Source organism: Lasioglossum baleicum, chromosome 12, assembly GCF_051020765.1.
Source record: "Lasioglossum baleicum chromosome 12, iyLasBale1, whole genome shotgun sequence".
Classification (NCBI taxonomy): Eukaryota; Metazoa; Arthropoda; class Insecta; order Hymenoptera; family Halictidae; genus Lasioglossum; species Lasioglossum baleicum.
The window spans coordinates 3861309-3887824 of record NC_134940.1 but is presented as its reverse complement, the minus strand read 5'-3'; the positions used below and the strand labels follow the sequence as shown (position 1 = coordinate 3887824).

The 26516-nt window shown below is 44.8% G+C and overlaps 1 protein-coding gene across 2 annotated transcripts in view; it reads right to left on the bottom strand.

The window, feature by feature from the left end:
- The window catches only part of Tay (tay bridge kinase), a 39229-nt gene extending 13017 nt beyond the window's left edge, over positions 1-26212 (bottom strand). The window contains exon 1 of one of the 2 annotated variants that reach the window (XM_076435454.1): positions 23775-26212. In XM_076435454.1, the coding sequence (XP_076291569.1) occupies positions 23775-24170 (396 nt within the window). In that variant the 5' untranslated portion in view covers positions 24171-26212. The remainder of the gene's footprint in view (positions 1-23774) is intronic. The other variant, XM_076435453.1, reaches the window with a different exon arrangement.
- Between the last annotated feature and the right edge of the window lie 304 nt (positions 26213-26516).

The window sequence follows — 26516 nt, the reverse complement described above, 5'->3', positions numbered from 1 at the left end:
ACGAAACGCGTCACGTGACGGGCCCGTGGTGGAAGCATGGGGAACAGCGTCGTAGAGGGGGAACGCAAGTTTTAATCCGGGGACTCTGCTTCGACTTCGTGTCAAATTATTGCGGAGAGAAGTGGGTCAACTTGCAGGTGCACGGATCGCATGTTTTGTCCGTCAACGATACACATCCCTTTTGTCGTTTCCTGTATCGATTCTCAATGCTCGCGCCCACCGCTCCGCGCAATTCTTTCCGTTTCGGTTTGTTCGGTGAAATTTTCAATCTTGGTAAGGAATTTTCTCGATTTCTTCGCGTACCGATCTCAATCGCGTATTTTTTACCGTCTCTGAAAATCCTCGACAACCTCCTCGGAGAAGTGTCGAGCGTTCCCTATGAACGAAAATCATTTGCCACACCGAAGTTGTTGCGGAGGGTATGCACGGTAAACAATTGTACGACTGCATTGAATTATTTTAAAATTTTTAAGTGTTTCATACAACGACATACTTGAAGTTATGAAATTTTGTAAATTCTAACAGTAACTGCTATTGCGTTTTGTGTTGTAGCTTTATGATTATATTTTTATATGTATACAATAAAAGTTCTTAGTTTTGAACACTGATATTTTTAAATTTTCACAATATTTCCGGATGTACAGCAAATCTTCACGGTGTCCCGCGTCTTCCCGTTCAAGTCGACCAGACCGGACGAGGGTGCGCGCGCAGACACGCGAGAACAAAAGTCCGGTGCGCTCGCCTGTTTGTTATTAACATATTTCGACTCGTTACTCGGCCCGGCTAACACTGGAAATCGCGACGCGGCTCTGTAATTTGCGCGACGACGGAATTATATCGTCGGTAATCGAATGAATTACGCGTTGCCTTCGAGTGTTTCATTAATTACGGACCGTGCTCGACCACGCCGGAGTTACCTGTCTGCCTCCCCTCCCCTCCTCTCCCTTTACCGGTGTTATACACCGACACTCTTCGCCGAAACGTTCGAACCAATTAACATCTCCGCCCGTCCCCCCTCCCAACGGCTCTGCCCGCGCGGTTAATCGTGCATCGACTTTCGCTGACGCGATCCTCGATATTTCAATCGGCGCCGTAATGCGATTAAAAATCCTCGTTCGATTCCGCCGTCCCCCCCACCCCGACTGTCGTTCATTCGATTAAGGGTATCGATCGGACGCCATCGCGCCGAGAATTCGAATTCGCTACACGTTTACGCGGGCAAACTGCATCATATTTCGTGAATAATTTTCGAAAAAATCGAATGCAAATCGTAGCCACGGGGGAATAAAAGTATCTTCAATATTGTATTTTCGAAATGGCATCTCGGTATTCATCGGATCGGAACATGACCTAGTTTATTCGTGTCGTCGGTGACCATTGCTAGTTATCGTTCCCTGTCTTCGTCATCTCTGCATCGCTACCCTACATATGCACCCGGCTGCTCGTGTCCCCTCGCGTATTTTCCTTCTTTTTGTTTCCCTTTATGCCCGTTCCATCGTGTTTCCTCCCTCTGACCGCGTGAACGATCGACGTCGACCGAATTTGTCGTTGCACGTCACACCGCGCGACGGACATTAATTACGTTAGGGTAAACTCGTCGTGTTCAGAATCAACCGAGCGTATCCCGCATATTGCGATATCCGACCGGACTGATTACCGGGGGCCGTTGCCGCGCGCTGTATCGGTCCTCCCCCATGTCCCCCCCTATCCCCCTGCCCCTCTTTCTCTTTCTCTCGACCAATCCGCTAGCGCTGTCTCTCTCTTTTCCCCTTCCTCGCGGCGGGACAGTCCGATGAAATCGTTGAAATCGTCGCCGGCTTGATAATTAACAGCCACACTCGTCGGGCTTAGAGCGAGGTCAGTGTCACGTCGTCGACGCCGAACTCGCTCGATTACGTAAGGATCGTCTTCGTACAAGACCGATTGTGTCGGCTGTTTATACACAGTGTCCCGAGAAAAACGAGCTATCGGAATTGTTTCTCGTTCTTTGGCTATTTTCAATCGTGAATTGATACGCTATGCAGACACGGTTATTAATTTTAGGTCATTGGGTCGAGCCTAACCTGGTTACCTCGTACCCGTTATAAATATATTAGGTTGTCCCAAAAGTTTCTTCCGGAATGTGTTCCTTTAATGTCGCTAAATAAATACAAACAATACGATAATGTTTATGTTAATATTTTAGTACTTCTTAATATGAATTTGCATTATGTGCATGCATCGAAAACCAACTTTTGGGACAACCTAATTGTATTTATTTAGCAATATTAAAGGATTACATTCCGGAAGAAACTTTTGGGACAACCTAATATTATCATTGCGAATTTTATACATTTACGATGAAAACGAATGTGTGCAATATGAAGTTGCAGACGACAGCGTACCGAAAATTCAACGACGTGACTGTATTAGTTTCAGCTTGTTCATATTATTAAGGGAACGATCGTTCGGCTGCTATTCATTGTAATGGATGCGAACCATTTTTATTTTGCGTGAAGATCCGCAGTCCAATGATTATTATTATTTACTATGTTGTACAGTTCGCAATAGTTTGACCGAAGAAGAATAGTATGTCGAGAGAAGGTCAAGACAGAAATTGTATTATGTAGTCCATTGTTTCTAGACGGGGTCAAGGTCACCGTCATTTTTCAATGTCACGCAGCTGCTCATTGACCCGTCGGTTCGAGTTGCTACTGCAGTAAACACTTCTATGACGCGGAGAAATCATTGCAATCTTATCTGATTTGTACTAATTCCGAGTTTCTTGTATAACACGGTTGATAAATTAAATGAATCGTGCTGTAGGAGCTTTGACTGTATACGGGCCCCACTCACAAGTAACACTACCCAACTGATACTCACTGATTTGAATGAAATTTAACGTACTTATTAAATACGTGTTTTTTTGTTTCGGCTAAATACGCTTTTTAGGGGTAGAAAGCACCCCTCAACCTCTGGAGATGGAAACGTTTGTGGCTAATTATTTCTTAAAGGATACAGTTTCCGAAAAAAGTGCCAGATCCAGAGTTGTACAGTTCAGAGTGATGCACTTGATGGCGTTCTTGAAATTGACCTTGAGGACGGTTTTCAAGGTCAATTAAATTTGGAAATAATAAGCCGGACTTGCCGGATTTAGCAGTTGTCGGACCTTGAGCGCATCCTGTATCTATTATAATCAGTAATTTTATGCGATGATGAATCTGTCTTCAGAATTGATTTGTTGCGTTATTTTCCCAAAAAATAGTTCTTTTTTCAGAAACTGTATTCTTTAAGAAATAATTAGCCACAAACGTTTCCATCTCCAAAGGTGGAGGGGTGCTTTCTACCCCCAAAAAGCAAAATAACACGTATTTAATATTTTTCGGTGTTTAATAAGTACGTTAAATTTCATTAAAATCAGCGAGTATCAGCTGGATAGTGTTACTGGTCAGAGGTCTGGATAAACTTAAATAAATAAAAGCAATCGCAGTGGTATTCCTCGTGAGACGAATACTTTCACATACATCTGTCAGCTTGATGAGAGATTATGTAGTTCGGCCTGGCACTTGTGCCCGATCGTAGCCAGAGCAATGGCGTAATTCTTGCATCCTCGTGTTTGCAGCATTTCCACAGCAAAGGACGATACCAGTTGTTCGTCTTTCTGTGTATTTCCGTGGAAGGAAACGAGCACCGGTGTCGGTTTAACGATCCGCGTAACGAAAGAAGCCATGGGCAAGAAGGGGAGGTCGTAATAAATGAAAAGACCGCGGCGAGGAGCGACGAGAAGCGGCGGTGAGAGAATAGAATGAAGGGGGTGGCCAACGGCAGGCAGGCAGGCAGGCAGGCAGCGATGGTTGCGAGCCAGGCTGAATGGGCCAGGTTCGTTGCACGGCCGTATAATTTGGACTCTGGGGCTGGATATCGTTGGCATTCGCAGGGATTACCGAGTGCTCGGCCGGTGTCGTTAGCCGTGCCGAGAGAGAGTGAGGTCAGCAACGCCGCGCCACTGCTCGCTACCGCTGCCACTCGATAAATCAGCCCCCGGCCACCGCTCCGTGTTCCGCTCTGCTCTGCTCTGCTCCGCTCCGCTCGGGTTCGCTAGGAGGTCCTCTCCGCGTCGCTCAGCCAGTCGGAGATGCCTTTGCATTCTGCCACGTGATCCGTCAACAGACAGCTCAGCTCGTAATCCGGCGACGCGGTTCGGCGCGGTATGGCGCGGAGTCAACCCGTGAAAATCGACCGCTGCCGCGGGTGTCGACGACGCGGCGCCGCTACCTCGCCTAGCGCCGCACACAGACAGATATCACGAGGAAAACTGACTCGCGCGACCCATTTCCCTGCCCCCTTTTTGCCCTTACCCTCCCCTCCGCACCGCTCTCCTCGCCGCTCTTCTTCATCCCGTCCACGACCCCGTCTACGTCCATCAACCCCCTTTGTGCCTATGTATTTTTTTCTCTCTCGCGTTTACAACTGCGACCAGGTCGTCGTGAACCTTGACACTCGAAACAACTGTTCGCAACGTCATTGTTTAACCTGTTCAAGGACACGGAGTGCGCCCACCGATAAGGAGCTGGACCGTGTCCTTGAACCTTGAAATCAACCGGACTCGCCGATTAACAGTCTTTCCGTTCGTTATATTCTTCAATGTGTCAATATATTGTAAACAAATTGATAAAAACGGATAAATTGAAATGCACTGATTGAAGAAAGTCAATAAATTGTAACATCAATGCAGTGTTCATACAGTATTATTACTTTATTTTATTTGTTTTATTTCGTTGATGGTGTGAACTAATCTATATTCAAATACATTAAAGAATACAAATAATAGAAAGACTATTAATCGGCGAGTCCGGTTAATTCCGTTCAAGGACATGTTCCTCATTTTAATTATCATGATATATTACCAACTATGCTGTTCTTGCCAATATACATTCATGGGAGAATACACAGGCGTACAATAAATATATTCATCCTTCTTCTTCCGAATTTTCGAGACATTAAAGGGAAGGAGAAGTCCTCCTTGTAGGTTAAGAATCGGTACAAATATAATTCAGAGTTCTTAAATAAATTTTTGAATTGCAATAGTCTTTTGAGGCTATCACATTGAACGCATGGCTAAATGGCCAAATGCTGGCCGACCGTAGCCGAATTAATTATAAATAAACGTTCCGGTTTTGACGCGTGCCCTGCTACGCGCGCTGAGTATTTTCGGATTCCATTCACCGATTCGCCGATTGTACTGTCATGGTTGATCGTGCAAACGGAATGGGAATAGGAACAGAACCGTGTTCGATATTAATTACCCGGCTGGTGAGATCACGATGACCTCTTACATCCAACGAGGAGAGGCAGCTGATTCTACGTGAGAAAGCGTGTTGCCTTAACTCGCTAATAAAGACTCGGGAAGTGGAAACATTGTTTTCTACCTGTCGACAGCGATCGTTATCTTCATCGCTACCATTATAAATAATCCGCGTAACTCGTACAGCTTGCCGATCGCTAACCGCGTCGCACCCAACAGTTACCATCGACGTGTGTGTTTGACAAATACGATAGGCTCGATTCAAAATTTATCGATTCGCCTGTGCAGCCCCGAAGGTGTTCCACAGATAAAGATTAACCGGTCTAAAAATATTCGTCATTATCTTACAGCGATTCAAATCGTTTCGACCCGGAATTCGCGAACGCTCGAAATAAAGTACGACTTTGTCTCGCAATTGCTGAGTCTGATGCATTTAATTCGAGCGTAATCTCGAACCGATAATTCAGACCGAAGAACAATAAGACTGGCGTGTGCTTTAGTCGCTTCGGTAATCGGCAAAGATAACAACCACCGGTTTATACCGGTTAGCAGAGTGTTCTTCTCGGTATCGATACGGTGCTTACCACTAAAACCGAGGTTCCGAGACTCGCTGTAAGGCAACCCGAGGTGGCCCTAGCGACCCTCTGTATCAGTGGTGGGCAGAGTCGCCAGATTAAAACTTGTGTCCCCACTCTACCTTCCCTTTCTCAATCCTTGTGCGATTTTCAAATTTTCTGTATGTTTTGAAATGTTTGATAGGTGTAGGTATATCATTGAAGATCACCAACTACACTTATTATTTGTAAAATAAACTATAGTTACCCAATTGCCAGATTAAGTCTTGTGTCCCCATCCTACTTTCCCCTTCTACTACTTCTCTGGCACGTTTGCCTCAATTAAGACAAAACCGCCCCACCATAGCACCCACTGTCCCCTTCCAGTAAGCGCCGTTACCGAGGAGAGAGGACGCGCTTCGCCTGACTCGAGTACAGTCCAGAGCACGAGAGAAAACTAGCGGGAAGGGAACGGGGAAAGAAGCCTAACCATTCAGATTGTCTTTGCGTTTCTCTTGCCCCGTTCCCCTCCCGCTAGTTTCCTCTCGTGCTCTGTGGGGCAACGGAGAAAAACAGAGGTTGGTGGGGGATGCAAGCGTTTGAGGGGCCAGTGTCGCCAGTAAGTGACCAAACCAGCACTCGAGGGGAATACAAGGTACCCCCTCTCTGATGACCAGAGTAGATGTTGCGCGTGCGCGCCGCAAGACTGTTCCGTAGACTGGACTGGTCATCAGAGAGGGGTATTTGATTCCCCTCGATTGCTGGCGACCTGGCGACACTGTGAGGGGCCCCAACCGTGCCCAGCACTGCTCGAAGGTAGCCCAAGTTAGGTGTTCGTGTTCCGCGTTCCCTTATGCCTTATGATGCCGCAATACACGATCACGGATCAATTAACTTTAATTAACATCGCGGAAAGGAAAAGGATGTCTCCAAACGGAAGCTTACCGAGCTTCGTGCACAAGGTTGAGTGTATTCTTAGCCGAGTGTATTTTCAGGTCATTCATAAACGTTGCCACCGAGCACGCCGAACGGAACTTCTCCTTGCTATCTCCTACGCATCGCACGAAATCGACAGAGAATTCTCGAACGCAGACCTAAAAGGGAACAACGAATCGGAAGAATCTACGAAATGTAAAAAAATCGGAATTGAAAGCGACCTCGATCGAACCCACCCAGATAAGGATCTCGAAAGATTGGTCAAAGTTGCACGAAATTAAACAGAAACGGGATGGTGTACAGCGCGGCGCGGATGACGCGGCTCGAAATAAATCGCTTTAATTACGGAACCGAGGGGAGCGTTATCAATCCTGTTATCAATCGCATCATCCAACTATAAATCGAACGTTAGTATCTCTTTTTCTCGCGGGAAAGCCCGCAATTTCGAGTACGCCAGATAGTAACACTTTCTCGAGGCAAGTTTTATCGCGGTTTATCGCGCCGCGGCTGCAAGCGGTAATCGACACTTTTGCTTTAATCGGGACACCGACGCGCGAGCCTACCTGCAAACTAAGGTGAAATACACTAAATCTGGACAGCATTTTTTGCTGCCTTTAATTTTATCAGTTTAGATAAACAGAAATATCGAACTTCATTAAATCTTTAATGATTTACATATCAAAATATCATTATAGCAAATTCTGTCCTGTTTAATTTTCAGTTCTTGTTGTAAAGCGAGCATTTCAAGAGACAATGCTTTTTTCTCCATATTTTCTAATCGAGTGCATAATTTCGCTTTCTCTCCTTTAATTTCATCTTCATTTTCATTAGTTGCTTTAGACCTTATTCTTTTTTTAGATTTATCGTTGATTTTTAACGTAATGTCTTTAATTTGTTGTGTAATTGGATTTTTGCTTTCATGTAAATTTTTATTGATTGTTCCTTTTCTTTTTTAATTTTGTTTTTCTCCTTTTACAAGCTACATAATAGAAAACTAATTATACGTACATTTAGTTAAATAATTTACCCTGTACGTGTAAAAACAACGAGTTGATTTTAGTCGCAAACATGTGTCTAGTATGTTTGCTTATAGTTGGACAGCAACTGCCATCGCTAGCTACCATATGAATTAAATTAAATAAATAGACTATTTTGTATACTGTTTTCAGATAAACCTTGAATTTATTTTTAAATTTCAATTGACGTCTTAATCAAATAATATTCACACCTACTTGTAGCTAAGAGAGGCCGCGGAATATATAAAATAATTATTTAATCTCTTAATTATTGGTTTTACTACAAAACTTCAATTTTCTAGATTTGGGCATCACTTTTGGCTTGTTCACATTTAGGGCATTTCACCTTATTCCTCGGGCCCGAGTCCGTCGCAAGCCCATATTTTCAACATTTCTATTATTTACAAGGGGTGTGCGGGATCCCGAAATTTCGGGTACCTGAGCCTCGGGTCGGGAAAGGCCGGCCGTAATCCCGTAAGTTTGTCCGAGCTATAAATATCTTCGGGGACCTGAAATTCGTAGGAGACTCAGTCGGGGTCCGATACTTGATCCGGAACATAATTTCCCAAACGGATATTTGCATTTGAAAGCATTTTTAGTCGCACCACTCATCAGTTGTAATAATATTGATAAATGCAACAAATAAACAGTGAGAAAATGAAATTCTTTCAAGATAAAAGATCAGTCCGGAAAATGAGGTTCCGATATTTTCGTTTCGGGTCCCCGCACATCTCAATTATCTACTCGAACGCTGAATCAAAGACATTGATGCCAATCGCGACAGAAATCAGTGGGTGAAATGTAAAACGGTAACAATTCAGATTCAGAAAAGTTTACAAGCGCCATTGCCTCATTTGAAGCATATTAAAACGATTTGAATAAATTGCAGAATGATCCGTGAAGCTGGGAATTGAAAATCCGCTCGGTCTGTCGATAAGAAATGAAAATATTTGTTCAACGGAAAATGTGGATTCGGGTCAAGACGAACCCAGCCGCCGCTTGCCGGAAACCCCGGAAACGGGGCTCCCGAGGACCGACGAGCAAACATTTTAGCCAACCGATAACTCGCATACTCACCTGGGCTCTCCTATCGGCGCCGTTCATGCGAATCGGAAACAAAGTACGGTAACGTAGAAAGGGATCGCGGTATATCGGGCTGGTGCGGTTTGCGTTTGCGATAAAAATTGTTCTGGCAAAAAAGAAAAATGATGGCGTGCGTCAACCTACATTCGGAACGTTCCGTGTGCTTCTTGAGCGAGTTCGAACGGCGTCGCACCTGCTCAAAAGTTATTCAATTAACGCTCGAACGTTTATCGGACCCGCGTTGCTGCTGACAGCTCGCGACTTCGGAGTTGTCAACGGGTCCGAGAGCTTTTCTGCGTCGAATCGAAGCTCCGTTCAAACTCGAAAGCTACAATGTCTTCGGCGTTCGTACTCGGAAGCCGTTCATCGACAAACATTTTTCCTGGCGTTTGAATTTCCCGGGCGACCGGCCCGTCACGCGACTGCTATACAGGCTGTCCCAAAATTCCTTCAACGGCCGGAAATGGGAGGTTCCTGAGATCATTTGAAGCAATATTTTCCTTTGCAAAAATGTTATCCGCGGCTTTGTTTAGGAGTTATTAACGAAAAACACGGTCCAATCACAGCGCGACCTAGACGCAAGTTGGCACAGTCAGCCAATAGACAGTTGGCGCGCCATGACTACTGTGCCAACTCGTGTCTAGGTGGCGCTCTGATTGGTCCGTGTTTTTCGTTAATAACTCCTAAACAAAGCCGCGGATAACATTTTTGCAAAGGAAAATATTACTTCAAATGATGTCAGGAACCTCCCATATTTCCGGCTGTTGAAGGAATTTTGGGACACCCTATAGAACACGTCGCATTCGAAACGAGCCGAGGAACGACTACAAATTCACGGTTATTATAATTGTCGTGTTCATCATTTGCATATGCAGCCGAAGCGATAGTGAATTTCGTGCACGCCGCTGACTACTTTGTCCCATTAGTTTCGCGTAAATTCCCGTAGAAAGAGATCGGCGAGATTCGTTTGCACATAGAGCAAAGAAATACCACCCGGACTAACTCGTAAACCCGTCGGGAGGAATTTAAACGGGAATAATGGAACTCCTTTCGAACTGATCCTGGGACTAACGAAAGTTGCCGACCGTATTTTCAATGGAACTACAGACCGCTGTTCGTTTCGTTCCCCGCGACGCGACGTACAACTATCTAATTAACGCCGAAGAACCGTTTCTGAAGATTACCAGTTTATCGGACGAATTCCGAGCAGCGTTCAACTTTTACCGCGGTTCACCGTGTCTAGTCTGCGTCGCCATTACACTGATTTCATATCTGAAATCATCTAGTACAGCGGTAATGTTGTACTTCCTTGAAAGGGATGATTCCAGTTCGGCCAATAGTAGCGCCAGGCTCCGATTGGTCCGTGTTTTTTGTTAATAACTCCATAACGAAGGCGCGGAAAGCATTTTTCGGACACGCTGTATATGATCGACTTCTTCCCTGAAAAATGTGTCGCGATCTACCTACTCCTGTCACGTGACTAAGAGAGAGGGTGACTGTGTCCCCTCAATTCGTGCTCTCTCCCCTTATCTGGCGACACTGCTGCCAGGGACCTTCTTGTCACCTCACCACAATATGCAAGACCATTTTCCGTTTGCAACTTTATTCCCGCCGTTTTAGGAATCCCTTAAATTCGAAGAAATTCCAGCAATTAGCACGCATAGAATTTCTAGTCGAAGAAGAGAGGCCGAATCGGTTGGGGATCTAGCTCGTTGTTCTTTGTTCCCAGGGTTTTCATAATTAGTGGTAGTGGCCGGGCGGCCAGGAGATGCGTATCTTTCGACGGCCGCTAATTGTTTGACACCGAATCAACGTCGCGTTTACATTTCGAATAGTCTCTATCCGGCTAACGGGTAGCGGATAACCGATAACGGATAACGAGGCGTCTAGGCGTCCGCAACCTAGCAGCCGCTCGTAACTCGCGATTAACCGCGAGCTTAGCGATTTCTCACATTTAATTAGCCGGAGATCGTGTCTCTAATGGCTGCGGGGCGGTTGAGTGGGGGATCTGAACGCCTTTAATTGGAGGAATTAATAACAACAAAGAGGGGAAAAAGGGGGCATAGGACTCGGCAGAGAATGTCTGATAAGCGGAGGGGGCAGAATTCCGTTTGAAGACCGACCGATAAGCAAGGATCCGGCATTTCCTGCTCCCTCTCTCTTCTTTCTTTCTCGCTCGCTCTCTTTCTCCTTCTCGAGCCTTCTTCTCGGCTCACAGCTGTTCCGCGACGGTTCGTCCAGAAGCTTAGAGTTGTTGTTGTTGGCGATGTTGGTGTTGGCCCTCGCGAACCCGTTTACCCGACAGGGGGACCGGTTTATGCGGTTCACATCCGAGTACTTTCTCCCTGACAATAACAATGCACTTTGTGCCTCGATAATGCACCGATCGCACCAGCCTCGCAACCGGAATGACTCGAGCGTTCGCTCCTCTGCCATTTTCTTTTCTTTTCCTTCCTTCATTTACGCCGCGGATCGCGATTCTCGTGCAACGCGTCCCGGGTGCATTGTACTCTAGCAACCGGGCAGATCAGCTTGAAAACGCCGATCGAACCGGCTGCTCGAAAAGTCGCTGATCGGAGAAAGCTTCCGTTTCAGTTTTAATCTTCCGTTTATTTATATTTACCGACTTTCAAGAAAGTCAAGTGAAGCTGTAGTTTTTAACCGGTATACCGCGGAACGAAATTCAAAAATCAGTGGAACTTCATCGTACTTATGCAAGCTTGGTTTTTCAACGTTAACCAATATTAAGACGAAGAAACGTGAAACGCCGACAGATATCGCAGAGGAAATGAAAGTAGCTATTTCACACATGAAACCAGATATTGCAAACATTTGTAAAAGTCATCAGGCACAATTTTCTTTTTTTAATGATGTCATTTTCTATCGATTAGTATGTAACCTATTATGTATACGATTTTGATTGATTATGCGATATGAAAAATATATATACTGTTTTATTTTGTGTTCAATAAAAATCTTAAGAGAACCACTATTTAATAGGGGGTCCCCCTTCTGATTTATTATTCCTCCAATAATATTAAAATTGTCTGTAAATCATTTTTGCCCCCTAAATAATTTCAATAAAACATCCATTATTAAATTTAATTACTGTATCAGCTATCTTTAAAATTCCAACATAAAATCAATGAAGTTTTAATATTATTCCTCGACTAATATTGAAATTTTCGATGAAATCATTTCTACCCGCTTTCCAAACTTTGTCTTCTTTCTAGGAAGAACATCGTTAAAATAATTGTTCTCTCGATTGCAAGGCCGATTTTCTGCGATGCGGAAAACCTGCTGAAAATTGCTCTCGAAATTTGTCGTTAGCAGCGCGGACAACGGTGAAGAAAGACGAAGAAAGTATGCATGGAAAACAATGCGTCGCGCGGTCTCAAGGCAATCGCGTCGAATATCACCGGTAAAGCTACACTGTGAGCGATATTGAATGCTGGCCGCGAGTCGCGGGTCGCATCGAGTGCCCCGAGGAATACCAATCAGTCCGTTTCACTCGATCCCCAAATGATTCCTAACAGATTGTAATTCAGTCGGGTGAGCCCGGCGTGTCCATAATCGCGGCGCAAATGAAACGTGAAATGTATCATCGTCGCTGGCCCCGGCGAATCATTTTTCATTGGTGGCCGGAGCGAGTCGGATAAATACGTTTCGATCATTGAATGTTGCTAATTGCCTCCCGTCGGTGCGGCGAGCCTGTCAAACGGCCCGAGATCGCCTGCACCATAGATTCCAGAGGCCGTTTGCTACAGAATTTTCATTCTTCTATGTATGTATCTTCGCAGAGACGACTATTTCACTTTACACTGTTTTAAGACTTTACCGACCGGTGATTGTTGCATAATTTTGAAAAATCTATGGTACATGGCTAAACACTTTTTAATTAAACCTCCAATAGCAACAGCAATTTTCATTGTGAACTAACAAGTCACCCTCAATAACTGTATCTAATAGTTTCATTTAAGATTGCAATGCAAAAGAGAATTTCTATGCTTTCGTTTAGTACAGCACGATTATTGAAAATCCTATTAATAGGCTTCCGGTAGGTAAAGTGTTAACTGGACAATCACAATCGAGTCTCTCGACCTAGAATATTTGAAGACTGGAATTCGAAAAGAGTATAAGTGCCACTACGAAAATTCCGAGGAAAATTCATGTAAAACTTTCAATGGGAATGTAATTTATTTCAGGGGCACTTAAAACAATTACAATCCGTAGTTAATACAACTTGAAAACATTATATGCCTCTAAAAGAGAGAGAAAAAATGGGAAGAATGAAACAATCCACTGATAAACTAAATAAACTAACCAATCTCTTCAGGGAACTGTTTAATTCCAATCTTCAATTATGAAGCGCAGAGGTCTGCTTCGGAGCAATGAAAGTGAAAGACATATACAAAATTCAACTATCGGCCTTCAAAAAGTGCATTTGCGTAATGTTGTTTCATATGAAAATATTAAAATGCAAATACATATTACGGAGTGCTTCGATCATGAAATACTGTACAGCCTGCAGGTTTATTAAATGTCTGCCATTTAAAGGTAAGAAGCAGATCGTCGAGGCGTATCTCCAGTTTTTAACCCGAGAGGGTCGCCGCGGAAATGCACAAAAATTCGATTTAAACGACCCTCTGCGTCTCGACGGCCGCGCCAGTGGGAAACAATGAGTTAAACGGTCGTCCCGCGGACAAGATAATTAAGTATTACGGTACGGTTACGCGTGCGTGATAATAATCTCGCCTCATGTCGACACTCTCTTCTTGACCCGACGTCGTGTAGTCGAAGAATGTAAGACGATGACACGATCCCGGGGAGACACGTACACGTATGTATAGACTCTAGACGACGGAACACACAAATACGAACACGGACTAGTAGCGAGGGAAGAAGATAGAATAGCGGTGGGGGTGTGGGGCGAGATCAGAAGAGAACACGTCGGATAAGAAAGAATCTATGGTAAGGACAATAACCCCAGGGTGGGAGGGGAGGGGGAGAGAGGTCGAACCCCGTTCCTTGTTGCGAGACGACCAAAAAGTACGAAAAGGATTTGCCAGGCGACCGGCGATCGGCGACCGATCGGCGGCTGGACGAGGAATTCGGAAAAGAAAATCAGCGACGCGGGACGCGTGCATTCCGCCGGTAAAAACACCGTTGATCCCTCCACAGATTTTCGGCTACCTGGCAACCCACGCCGATCTACGGGACCGGGACGATCTCGGCCCGTGTAATTCGATTAAAGAAAAGGAACACATCGCATCGGGAGGATACAGTCCGCCGCGTGAAACGCGTAAATACATGGCCCGCTGTAGCGAGCGTGGAAATCAACCGGAAACACACGACCTCGCAAACGTGTGCATTTCAATGCGTCGATTGTCCGATAATACCGCAAGATCGAATTAATTTGCTTAAAACTGCGAGTGTTGCGTTTCCAGGAGAGACGGAATTATTTCTCAGATTTGCGAATGAATTCTTGCGTTAACGTATCGAGCGTAGCGAATTTTGTTAGGGTCTACAGCAGCGCTGGCCAACATGTGGTCCGCGGGCCACATGAAACTTTTGTTTCTAGTTGTATGTATACAAAAAGTATTAATTAAATGAACAGTTGCATGTGTCGTATTGTTATAACGCGCAGATGCGACGTTTAACAATAAAGTTTTACTCATTTTGTATTTGTAGTACATTTTTTAAAAGCATGGTTACATTAGACCATTTGGATTGGCCAGGCCTGGTCTACAGAATGCGAGACGACCGGAAGACTACTTCCAGCATCCTAAATCTGAACATTTCAATCGATATTTCATTCGATACATTAGTTAGATTTTATGGTATTTTCGAGGTCGCTAGATTAAGACTTGTCTCGCCGTTCTACCTTCCCCTTCTACGACCCTGTTCCCCCACGCGTCTTACAATGTCACGTGACTAATCCGGTACTGGCAGAGAGAGGGTAACGTTTTTTCCTCAGCTCGGGTCAATTCCCCCGATCTGGCGACTCTGTTCGAGTGTTAATGACACCAAAACTGCAGAGTTCGTAAGTTTTCTTATCGCGACGACGGTTGCTCGACAAATCATCCGGAGTAACATAATATGGGTGGCAAAACTTTCATCCACACAGGGTACAGTTGTTAACCCCGTGTGATGTAATGTCGAGTCAGACTCCTAACGAAGACTTCGAAAAGAATCTGCTAAACACGTGTCTTCTTATTTCCCATTCAATCGAAATGTAGTCAACATTTATGTGTGTATGTAGTCAATATCATGTTCATTTATACGTGGGTATACAATAAATATAAATAAAATCATTCACGATGCAAGAAAGCATATATGTACAGGGTGGAATATTTTACAGAAAACATTTTTTCATATTCCTGCTGGTTTCCGTAATAATTGACTGTCTCGAGATAAATGGACCACCCTGTGTGTAGTGTAAATTCTATGAAAGTTTGTCGTCAGTCCAGTACCTGAGCTTGCACAAAATAATAACGAAGAAGTCCACGCAAGTTGTGGCCAACGGCTGCTGTTGATCACCTAGCGGCGACGAGAACGGAGGATCGAGTAATCTATCAAAGATTAACGGTAAATTATGCTAATAATCGCGTAATTGCTGAAAATAGTGAAACGATGCGCGTAACTTACAAAGCTTCGATCTAAGAACACGGAAACGGTAGGAATCTATGAAAAACCCCACTGCGCGGGGCGAACAAGTGTTCGCGTTGATTATACTCGGGTAAGACAAAACACGCGTTCACCGAGCGAGCGTGTCGAAGGCTGTGTAATTGAGAGATCGCCAGGACGCATTAATTGATGGCCTCGCGTTTCCCAAAAATTAACGGATAATGGCGTTCGCACGCGCGTCCACTGTAATCACGGTTAATTCGCATGCCTCGACGAAACAAAAAAATAGAAAAAAGAAAATCGTCCCGCCAAATGATTGCGGAACGTTACGTTCGCGCGTAATATTTCCTGCCACTTTCGCGGATCATTAAATTACTGGGAAATAATTATAGTCGGCGCGGAACCGGGCGAACTGCATTCGCTAATGCGATTCCGGGGGCCGCGTTAGCGGGAAACAGAGAGACAGCCGGGATTTGCCTGCGCGAGCATCCCTGGCCTGCTGATTGCCCCTTTTCCACCGAAAGATTTCCATTACTTTCTTTCCATTCAGAATGACTCTAAAAACGATTAAGATGCTCAAAAGCTTTCGCGTTTTTCTGTACGACGATTACGTTATACATGTGTATACCGAGAGACAACACTTTATTATAAATGGATAAAATGAGCAACACCTTTCAACCGTTTTTATAAATTTCTTACTCGAACTTTTCTGATTTGAATAAAGCTAATCCGTGGATACGACACGGCCATCGAAATGAAAACATTTATAACCAAAGCGTGATGATATCGGCGCACAGGTTCGATCAATGATGCAAATTAATTAGACACTCAACGTTTCGATCCTGATGTGGATCTTTTTCAAGAGTAAACTTTTACAAAACATTTATAAGTCTATCAAGCACTAAAACCGATTAGAACGTTTTGCCTTACACAGTCCGTGTAATAGAAGAAATATCGTTGGGCTACTGAGAGACCCCAGTATACCGGGCTAAGGGTTAAGAAACGAAAGTTTTGGACATGTTGAGTGAACAAGTGTTCCGTAGAATGCAGAAGAAGAGCGGAAAATGACTGAGATTCGGTTGGACCGCCTGTAAGAGGTTGAAGTAAACAGCGGCGGCTCTCTTTATGGTCGGCCGTTCGAGGATTAAACGGTGAATCGTGCATGAATCACGGCAGACAATGCAACAGTGTACACTGTATAGTGTAGGCCCTTCTCGGGTGGCTACTCGTCGTGCGAACTAGTGTCGCTCGCGAATCATCTTCTGTTTTTCACCGCTATTAGGCGTATTGTTATCGCATAAAGGAGCCTGCTGCAGCAGGGGGTCCGTCGGTCGTTCTTGACACAATACGGAAGGAACGGCCGCCTTGTCTAGTCTTGCCTCGTCTTCGAAGAAATACCGTTGAAACCTTTTGTTTCCCACTTTTCCAACTTTCCTCCAGTTCCTACCTGACCAACCAATTTCACGAGTCGCCAGTTATTGCTCGCGCGACCGAGTCACTATTATTTATCCTCCTTCCGAGTAGAATCGCGGAAAATTCAGTTCAACCCTCCACCGGATCAATCTCGGACGCAGCGCATCTACAAGAATACGTATCTAGGTGCACGGTAATGCACCAGCCAAGTTCTCGCACTACCTCCTTATTACTCGGCACTGGAGGCAAGATGGAGAGATGTAATTTCGTACACTTGTTAAATGCTATCATGTCTCAATATTGACAGAACATTAATCTTCCAACATTAGTAGGTTCCGAGATATAGGACCTCAAAAATCGCTAAATTTCTCACTGACTGACTGACTGACAGATCATCAAAACCTTTTGGGTACTTCCCATTGACCTACAAGCTTGAAATTTGGTACATGGGTCCACCATAACAAACACTCACAGGAATAATTATCAAAGTTTGAAATTTTACATCTCAAAGGGGTTGTATTGAAAAGAAAAACATTACGAAATAGGTACGCAGTTTGAATAATTTAGCCCTCCATGTAACTCTTCAAAAATTAAATAGCTTTCTTTTAAATTAATTTTTACAAACGCTTTTTTCAGTATCGCAAGAGGTACGTCTAAGCTAACGAACTTGGCCGTATTTTGTTTGATCTCGCAACTTTTTACGGCCATAGGAACTTGGCTCCTGTTTGCAGGATGTTTTTGTTGGAATATGTATTACCAGATTTTTAATTATCGGCTCGGAAGTATCGTTCTCCGTGGACTCGCTATATTTTATCAAAGTGGATTTGCAATTCATGAAGTACTTACGGTGTCCGACGTTCAACCCTGGATTGGATTGAATTTTGACAAATGTTTTCGCGTGATTTTAGTCATCCTGACTCCTTGTAAGATAGAATATAGATTCACCGAGTTCCACGTGAACTTCGACGATTTCCCAGTGACGAAAACGAGTTGCGGGTTGAGAGCGAAATATTTTAGTTCGAGGCAAAGTCGAGGAATTCGATCCGCGAATGATTGAGAAGCGTATATTCGCACGGAGAGCGAATCGTATCGGGAAGAGTTCCACGGTGGCACGATATCGCGTATTAAACCGCAACATCGGATACCGCGTTGCCTCCGCAAGGTCTCGGAGCGTTGCAATGCAAATTTATGTCGTGGACGGGCCTCGACGCGGCCCAGCAAAAACGAAAAACTACGTCAATCTCGAGGAAGTACCTTCTCCGCGTCGGCATCTTTCGAGCGACTTGTCTGGTTTAGGCTAACTTCGCGTAACTTCTCTGTTTAGTCGGTGAACCGCACGCCATGCATCACTCACGCCGGAAGGACTGCGTTCTGGGCGAGAAATGGACTTCAACTTTGTCGGAATGTTTTCAACGAGCAGCAGTTTCGGACACGAGTGCGAACAAAATTGTCAAAATTACATCGCTCTGACCTGACCGTGCTGCTAACCTAGAAATCACCCGACTCGTCGCACAGTGGGGCATTTGACCCGAAAAGTTGGAAAAACTTCAGCGTTACTAACGGGCTCAAGGTCATAATATTATAAAATGCATTTTAACCCCTTGCCGTATCGTTTTCTTTACCGTTACAGTGATCGAAACGTCTTTATCCTGATAAATGTCGTAGAAGACGGAAGAAAATTTATACTTTTTATATGGCTACATTTATTGGGTTGGCGAGAAAGTAATTTCGGTATTTTAAGGTGAAATAGAACTCAATTTTTTTATTCGAGCAATGAACTTTAACCCTTTGCACTCGGAGCTATTTTAACTGCAAAATTAAACTTTCTTTCCGATCTAGAATATTTCCATTCCTTGTGATTTTTAACATTTTGTAGATATGAAATTGGTATAGTAGCTCATACAATAACTAAATGTTTAATAATTGGTTAGATACCGATATATTTAATAGATAAATTTTCAATCTGTGCAAATCTGGAACTAATTCTTTTTGCACTGCGACCATAAACCTTTATCAAATGAAATGAACCAGAAAGAGAGCACCGGATACCACTCAATAGTATAACAAAATCGCCAATGACGTTTTAAAATCGTAAAAAAACTTACAGAACGGTTGATTATATTCGAACATTAATAACTATAATAATTTAGATGATAACGAAATGAAACCTGTGCGAAAATGCTCAGTATACCTACGTGAAAGCTTCTGCAACGTAAGAATTTACACAATTTCTTTAAAACACTTGAAAATCGCTAATGAATGAACGCTGTTTCAGAGACTGTTCGAGAGAACGCTATGAAATCTCTTTACTTTCGATGAAGTAGCGTACTTCACGGGTGTACAGATTAAAAACAGAACAAAACTGAAGACTTATGCTTCAGATCTTTAAATACGTCGAACAACAAAAATTTTGAAATCAACTTTTCTCCGACTTTTCCGGCCAAATACCCCACTGTGCGTTGTTCTTGTCCGTTTCGTTGTCGAAAGAAAATTAGGCTGAAAAGTTTGAGAGCTTATCGGGTTTAAGTAGAGTGACTAAACGAATTCCACGTAACGAGGTACACGTTACAAAAATGATGGCACGGGTCATAAATAACCCGACGTTAGTCATCCGCGTCGTTATTAGGCGGCCAGAGCATGGCGGTCGGTTCGTAAACACGGCAGATTGTTTTTGGGTAATACGGCGCTGGAGTTATTTAACCGGCAAATTCATAGCTTTTTTCATTAATTATTTTGTAGCGAGCGTGTCCGTTTAACGAAAAATTGTTCAATGAGGACTCTTCCTGTAATGTATTCGAATCTGCATGGGTGTATGTACTACAGTTCCTATACAGCTACATCCCCTCTCCCTCCTCCACTCTGCCCTTTGTTAATTAAGCATCGCAACGGGGAAAGGAGGGGGGCTAAAAAGTTAATAAATTAATCCGGTCGAATCAACGCAGCAAAAGTTAAACGCTGACCCCTTTAATCGCACGAGCTGGCAATTCCGCCTAATTGGTTTTTATTACTCTTCTCGAATAATATTTCTGTCTGGTTGAGCAACCACTTACATTGCATCGGATAATGAAATTTCACTGATCTCTCTCTTTTTAGCTGCGCGAGCGCATCGGTTTAATCGAAAGCAATTTCTTATTAAAAAATATTCGTTGCGCCGCCGTCGAACAACAAACTTCGGCAACAGATTGTGTAAACAAACCCAACCTGATCTTGTTTTGGCCATCGATAAATGAAATTCGTGCATCGCAACGCGAATGTTTATGGACGTGGCTGTTTTCGTACAGAAATGTACGATGAAGATCGAAACGTATCGACGTCCTTGGAAGTAGTTGAGGATACATACATACATACGAGATACACCCCCGCTCAAAAGTATGTGGACAATTTTTATGAAGTTTTCCAAGTATGTATGATTTACCTCATCATTATTCTTCTTACATTCCCGAAATTCTGCAAATTGTTTTCCTGCTGGTTAGTCATGATTGGACTCCGGATTTTATGCATTTATAACACAAAAATGAGCAAGTGCAATTTAAAACGGTTAAAATATTAAAAGGTTCTGAGAGTATTAATATATTATTTTCATCATATTAAAATTATTTAGCAATTGATGGACAAACTTTTTATTTTGCATAAACGTCCGGAGTCTAGTAATGATTACACAGCAGATCCATATGAGAAATATAAATGGTTTGTTAGTAACCAATCAAAATTTCTCTCAAGTTGAAAATATGTACAACGTTCTTGAATTCTTTTAATTTTGCTACTGGGGTTGAAACGTCAGTCATCCATTTTTCCATTTATTTTATGTTCCATTAAATGCATTGAATTTAGTAATGATATCGAGTACTAACGAAGTTGATATTATCAACGTCTAATTGAAATGTATCGAGAGATGGTTGAATCAGTTATAGTTCGCGATACATATTTGTATTTACTCGATCACGGCGTACTTGTCTCAAACGAGTGTCCACATAGTTTTGAGCAGAGGTGCAAGTGCATAGTTATTTTTCTTTTTTATTTTTTAATGTCTAAAAAATGTTACGAATAATGTTCCATTTGAGAAAGGTTCAGCGAAATGTGTGCAGTGTATTACTGGAAACAAACCGAGCTTGCTCGGGCCTATGCGTCTATAGGTTATGATGGCGACGAGGACAGCGGACAGCGGTGAATGGAGGCCATAAACCCGGCGAAAAAACGAGCAAAAGAAGAAGAACGAGCTGAGTACAAATCTTGGAGCGCTCCGCTGGAAACGGTCGGTTTTCTATAAACAAAAATCTCGTTCCCTCGCGCGACCCGTGATTATCTCGAGGACGACAAATTCTCGAGGGACTAAGGGCCGTAAACGTTGAACCGCGTTAATGCGGCCGCTGCGCCGAGCAGAGCAGAGCAGAGCAGAGTTGAGCTGAGCCGGTTCTCGTAACAGAGTGTAAAAACTGTTGGCACGAGCGACGGCAGCAGAGAAGAGAAAAAAAACGACTATGCGCGTAGGTTAGCAGAGGCCTGCACGCGCGCAACAAACTGCCGACGATTTTCTCCGTCGACACATAACGCCACCAGTGACAGGTGAGCCACCACCGTAAGCTGGTCCAACACCGACTCTTTTGCTATCGAACTAAAAAATAAAAACGTTCTCAAACGTCAGTTTCGCTTCGAGACAACATTCAACTATTCATAATACTTTTCGCATCGAACTGTCAACGCGTCCCAGCGTTGCTTGTCGCTTATTGGAAAGCAGTCCGCGGGATTAAGAACGAAAAACTATCCCTAGACGGTATCTAGTGCTAATTCCGATGGCGTCTCGAGTTACCATTCAACCTAACCCTCTAATCTATGACGGTAACCGCATCGACAAAGAAAAATCGACTTTTTGAACGGCTCACCCCGACGATGCCAATCTATTGCTTATCCATTCAAACTAGACACGATAGTCACTCCCCGTTTTTGCTAAACAATGTGTAAAGTAGCGATAACGTGTTAGAAACAAAGCATAAAGCCCCGATATCCTTCAATCAAATGCTCGTGTCGTTAACGGATCACATAACAGTTCTAGCAGTTCGCGTAAACAATGCTCCTATAGGGTGTTCCATACATCCGACCAAATCTGCATGAAATGTTATTCCGTGGGTTTCCAGAAAGAGAGATAGAGACGCGGTGCACTAATTATTTCGAGCAAGCTGGTGTAACAAGTTTTTCGAAGGTTGCGCTGATTTTTGTTTTTAAAGCCTGACTAGATCGGCTGTTCTCGAACTTTTTTATGGCACGACCGAGTTTTCAAAACTTGGTTACGACCATTCCTAAAGGAAACAGATATCGCGAACATATCAGTTGTTATTTTTTATGTTCGAGATTGCTTGTATCCCGACGAGCAAAATAAATATTTATGTCGCGGTTCCCACTTCGCGCCCCACTGTCCTAGATAATTTTCATAGCGACTGTTGACGTTCATCGAGACTCATAAATCAATTTCTAATCGACCTCGAGCAGGATCGATTTTAGAGCCTGCACGTGTCGAGATCTCTTACTTTTTACTCGAGACGATTAGCATTCCTTCCGAGTGCCATAGAAAAGACGCAAGGTATCGAATTTAACCGACGCAAAGTAAACATCGAAACTCGAGATGTAAACAGCGACGGAAGGAAAATAATCATTGCACCGCGCACTCTATCGATATCACGTAACCCGTGTAACACGACGACACCGTGCGCGCGGAATAATACTTTCGTGTGTGCGAATAGCTGCTCCGCTTGCAAACAATACGAAAATTCCAACTAGAAAAGCCTGTAACCTGTTAACCGGGTCCACCGTCAAACACGTATACAGGGTGGTCCACCTAAATTTCTCCTTTATGTTTGATGACATAACAAATATTTGCAATGCAAATGGTATTTCTTTCTTAGTCTTTTTTCCCCGTAGTTCTCAAGGTCACCAATACTTTTTTCCGTGTAAATGTATATTTTTTCCCTTGCACACACTCGACAGAAATATTAATAGCACGACCTTGAAGTAACCTTTGACTTCTAAAATTGAAATTAGGTTTGATATTTATTATTATTAAGTCTGAAAGCTTAATTGCTAATTTCGTAAGCCATCTGTCGCTTACTTTTAAAGTTGTCCTTAAGTGTTCAAAACGATGTCCTTCCACAGATGTGCATTGTCTAAAACGATCGAAGCCAGATTGCAATGATCTTTCAATGGAAGTGACAGTTCCCTTCAAGGTCATGTTATTAATATCTCTGAATGCGTTTTAATGTCATTTTAATGCAAGGAAAAATAGTATACACATATAAAAAAAAAATATCGATGGCCTTGAAAACTCCGGGGAAAAACGACCTCAACAAAAATTAAATTTGCGGAGAATTCACCTTGCGATACCATTTCAAATCACAACAAAGGAGATATTCAGGTGGCTACACTCAAGCGTGTGGACCACCCCGTAGATATATTATACAATAACAACAACAACAAGTTTGCTGATATCGTAGGAACCGTCTGCATAATAACTGATAACGAGAACGATGCAGCAGAACCGATACAAAAACAACGCCGAATTCACTGGTGACACTGACAACGTTTATCATCACGATTTTTTGAATGCAATTAGGAATGCGTTCCTTATTCGAAGAAATTTTTGCCCAAGTACATATTTCTACAAAATCACTGGACTAGAATATCATTCTGCGGAGCTTCTGCACTGAACGTTGAAACGTTTCTGGTCACCCTGTAGACTCGGGGAATAAAAAAGAACGGGGGATCACGTAATCCGCGGATAGTCCGTCGTGTAACGTGCAGAAGATCGAGTGGGGGGGGGGGGAAAGGGTCGATGGTACGGTTGGCAAAAGGTTAGATAGGTTGGCTTCTCACCTCGAGTTCCTCGTAGGTGCGGAAGGCGAGTATGGCGAAGCCGTCGATAATGTCCTCCTCGAAGGGAGGCTCCTTCTGGTTGGCAGCCGCGAGGGAAGACTTCTTGCGAGGCCTCGGGGGTCGCGGTGGCCTGGGCGGTCGGGAATGGCTGTCACGCGGGTGACCGGTCCTGGCGAGTCCGAGACCGAGTCCGGTGGCGGGTTCCTCGTCCTCGCCGCTGTGGCTGTCCTCCTCGTCGTTGTTGGCAGGCCGTTGCCTGGTCTGCTGTTGTTGTTGTTGCTGTTGTTGCTGGTGCTGTTGCTTCGCGGTGGCTAGGCTCTCCCTCTGCGCCAGCATACGCTGGGCTCGTTCTCGCCTCCGGTTCCTCTGGTTCCGTTGCTTCGCCTCGATCTCCATCTCGTGGTAGTCCGTCGTCGGCCCCTGTTTCACCCGCGGTCGCTTCGTTACGTGGGCTCGCGAGTTTGCTCTCGCCCGCGGGTCGTCCGCGCTTCACCCTCACCTCACCTCACCTCGCCTCACTTCGCCTTAACGGGAGAGAGTGAGAGAGATCGAGAACCCTCACCAGATTCGTGTCCACGACTCGATGCTCGTAGCACCCGTGAGAAACGGTGGATCCGGGCACTGTGACGACGCCGGTGACGACCACGACCACGACCACTGGAACGATGACAACGGTCGTGTCGTGGTATCGTCGACCATTCTACTACGCTCCTCTTTAATGCTTCTTTGGAAGAACGAGCGCGCGAGCGAAACGGATTATTATACCGCGATAGAGGGACCGAGAAAACACCGGAGCAACAGAGACGGACAAACAGAAAAGGACGACGGTGGAATGGAAAAAGAGAGAAAACGAGAATAAGTGAATAAGACAGACGGAGAGGTGGGGAGAGGAGAGGTGGCGGTGCTCAGAGACTGAGCGAGAACGTGCGAGGGAGAGAGAGAGAGAGACCGAGACAGAGAGCAGGGAGGAGGGGAGCGCGAGTAAGAGAGCACACACTGCCTTCGGATATACAACACTCTCACGGGACGTTTACCGACGGGACACACAGCCACGCATGCCACACCACTGGGCCCCCGTCGTCGTTGTCCTCGTCTTCGTCGTCGTCCCCGTCGTCAATCCGTCTACCTCTCGTTCCTTTTCGTTTCTTTGCTTCTCCTTCCCGGGAGTTGCAGGGAGATATATATTGTTATATGCGCTTGTCCGTCGAGATCTGGTGCACGGACGAGAAAATTCTCGTCAGCGAAAAGACGTTCACAGGCGGTCACACGGTGTCACCATCGATCGCGCTGCCGAAGGAAGAGGAGAGAGTCCGGTGCGTGGCGAGGAGGCACGCGAAACACGCACGCAGGGCGGACAGACGGAGAGCGAGCGAGCGAGCCAGCGACACACGACCGAGAGAAACGGAGAGGGATGGACAGAGAGACACTGGCACCGTACGAACGAACGAACGAACGAATCAACCAACCAGCCAACTAGCCAACTATCCAACGAACGGAGCACTAGATAAAATCGTTGAGAAAAAACACAATAATCACGAAGAAATCACAGGCACCCTCCAACAGATACGTTCGTATTCCAATATATCGGCTGTTCGAGTCGTTTCTTTTTCCCCATGATCGCTATTAGTATCGTCGTTCCCGTTCCTGTCCTCGTCGGCCTCCTCGTCATCCTTCCTTTTTCTCTTCTTCCTCTCCTTCGTTTCCTTCTCCTCTTCCTCCACGTCGTCGTCCTCGACGACACGTTCGACTCCGATTCTGATTCCAATCGGAACTCGGATTCCAGTAGCACCAGCACCACCAGCACTGCCGGCTTCCCCGAACTGTCCCGTCACCCTCTTCTGACCGACACCGAATCCACCGATCGAACGGAAACTGTCGCGTATTATCGCCGCGGGCTGGTGACTCGATGAGCCACCGTCGCTGGATGCACCCTAAGAGGGTACGAAGCACACCGATTGTTTGGAATGGCGGATCGAACGGGCAGCACACACGGTTGCCGCATCGTGTGGTAAAAATGGCCGCGACCTGCCCACACCGTGCTCGCGGCCTCGCACCACCTCTTCGCCGCGCGTCGCCGTCACGGGACGATGACGCGTATACCGCACTGCCACCGATACATCCTCGATTTCCAGTCACGAACACCAGCTAGGGAAACCGATCGACCAACTTAGCACACGCCCCGAATCTAGCGTGTACGACGGACGCGATCTATTCTCTGTGCGCTGACTGCCTGCTCCTGCTGTTCTTGCTGCCGCTGGCTGCTGCTGCTGCTCCTGCTGCTAGCCGCGACTATGCATTTCTGTCATCCGTCTATCTCTCTTCCTTTTTCACTCTCCCACCTTGTCTCTTCCCTCTCCCTCGCTCCTCGTACACCTTCTGGCCTGTCCGTCTCTCTTCAACGACTACGCCGTTTCTCTCTTAATACAACGACCGAGGACATGGCGGACCTATGCTCCAAAGACGGACATACGGACCATTGGTAAACGACACGGTTCATAGATCGTCCGCCATCCTCGCGTCACCGTTGCCGCCGTCTACCAACAGGGTCTCGAATTACCTCGGCGCCGCGGGAAATCCACATGTGTTTGAACTAGAGATCGCGTCCGGTCATATGACTGCTTTCACATTGTTTATTTTTTAATTATTGAAATTGCGAGTCTTGTAATTTTTATAAAACTATATTTACAGTAGCGGACGAAAGTTTAAGACCGCTCTAAAGAAGACGATAACTTTTTTAATATT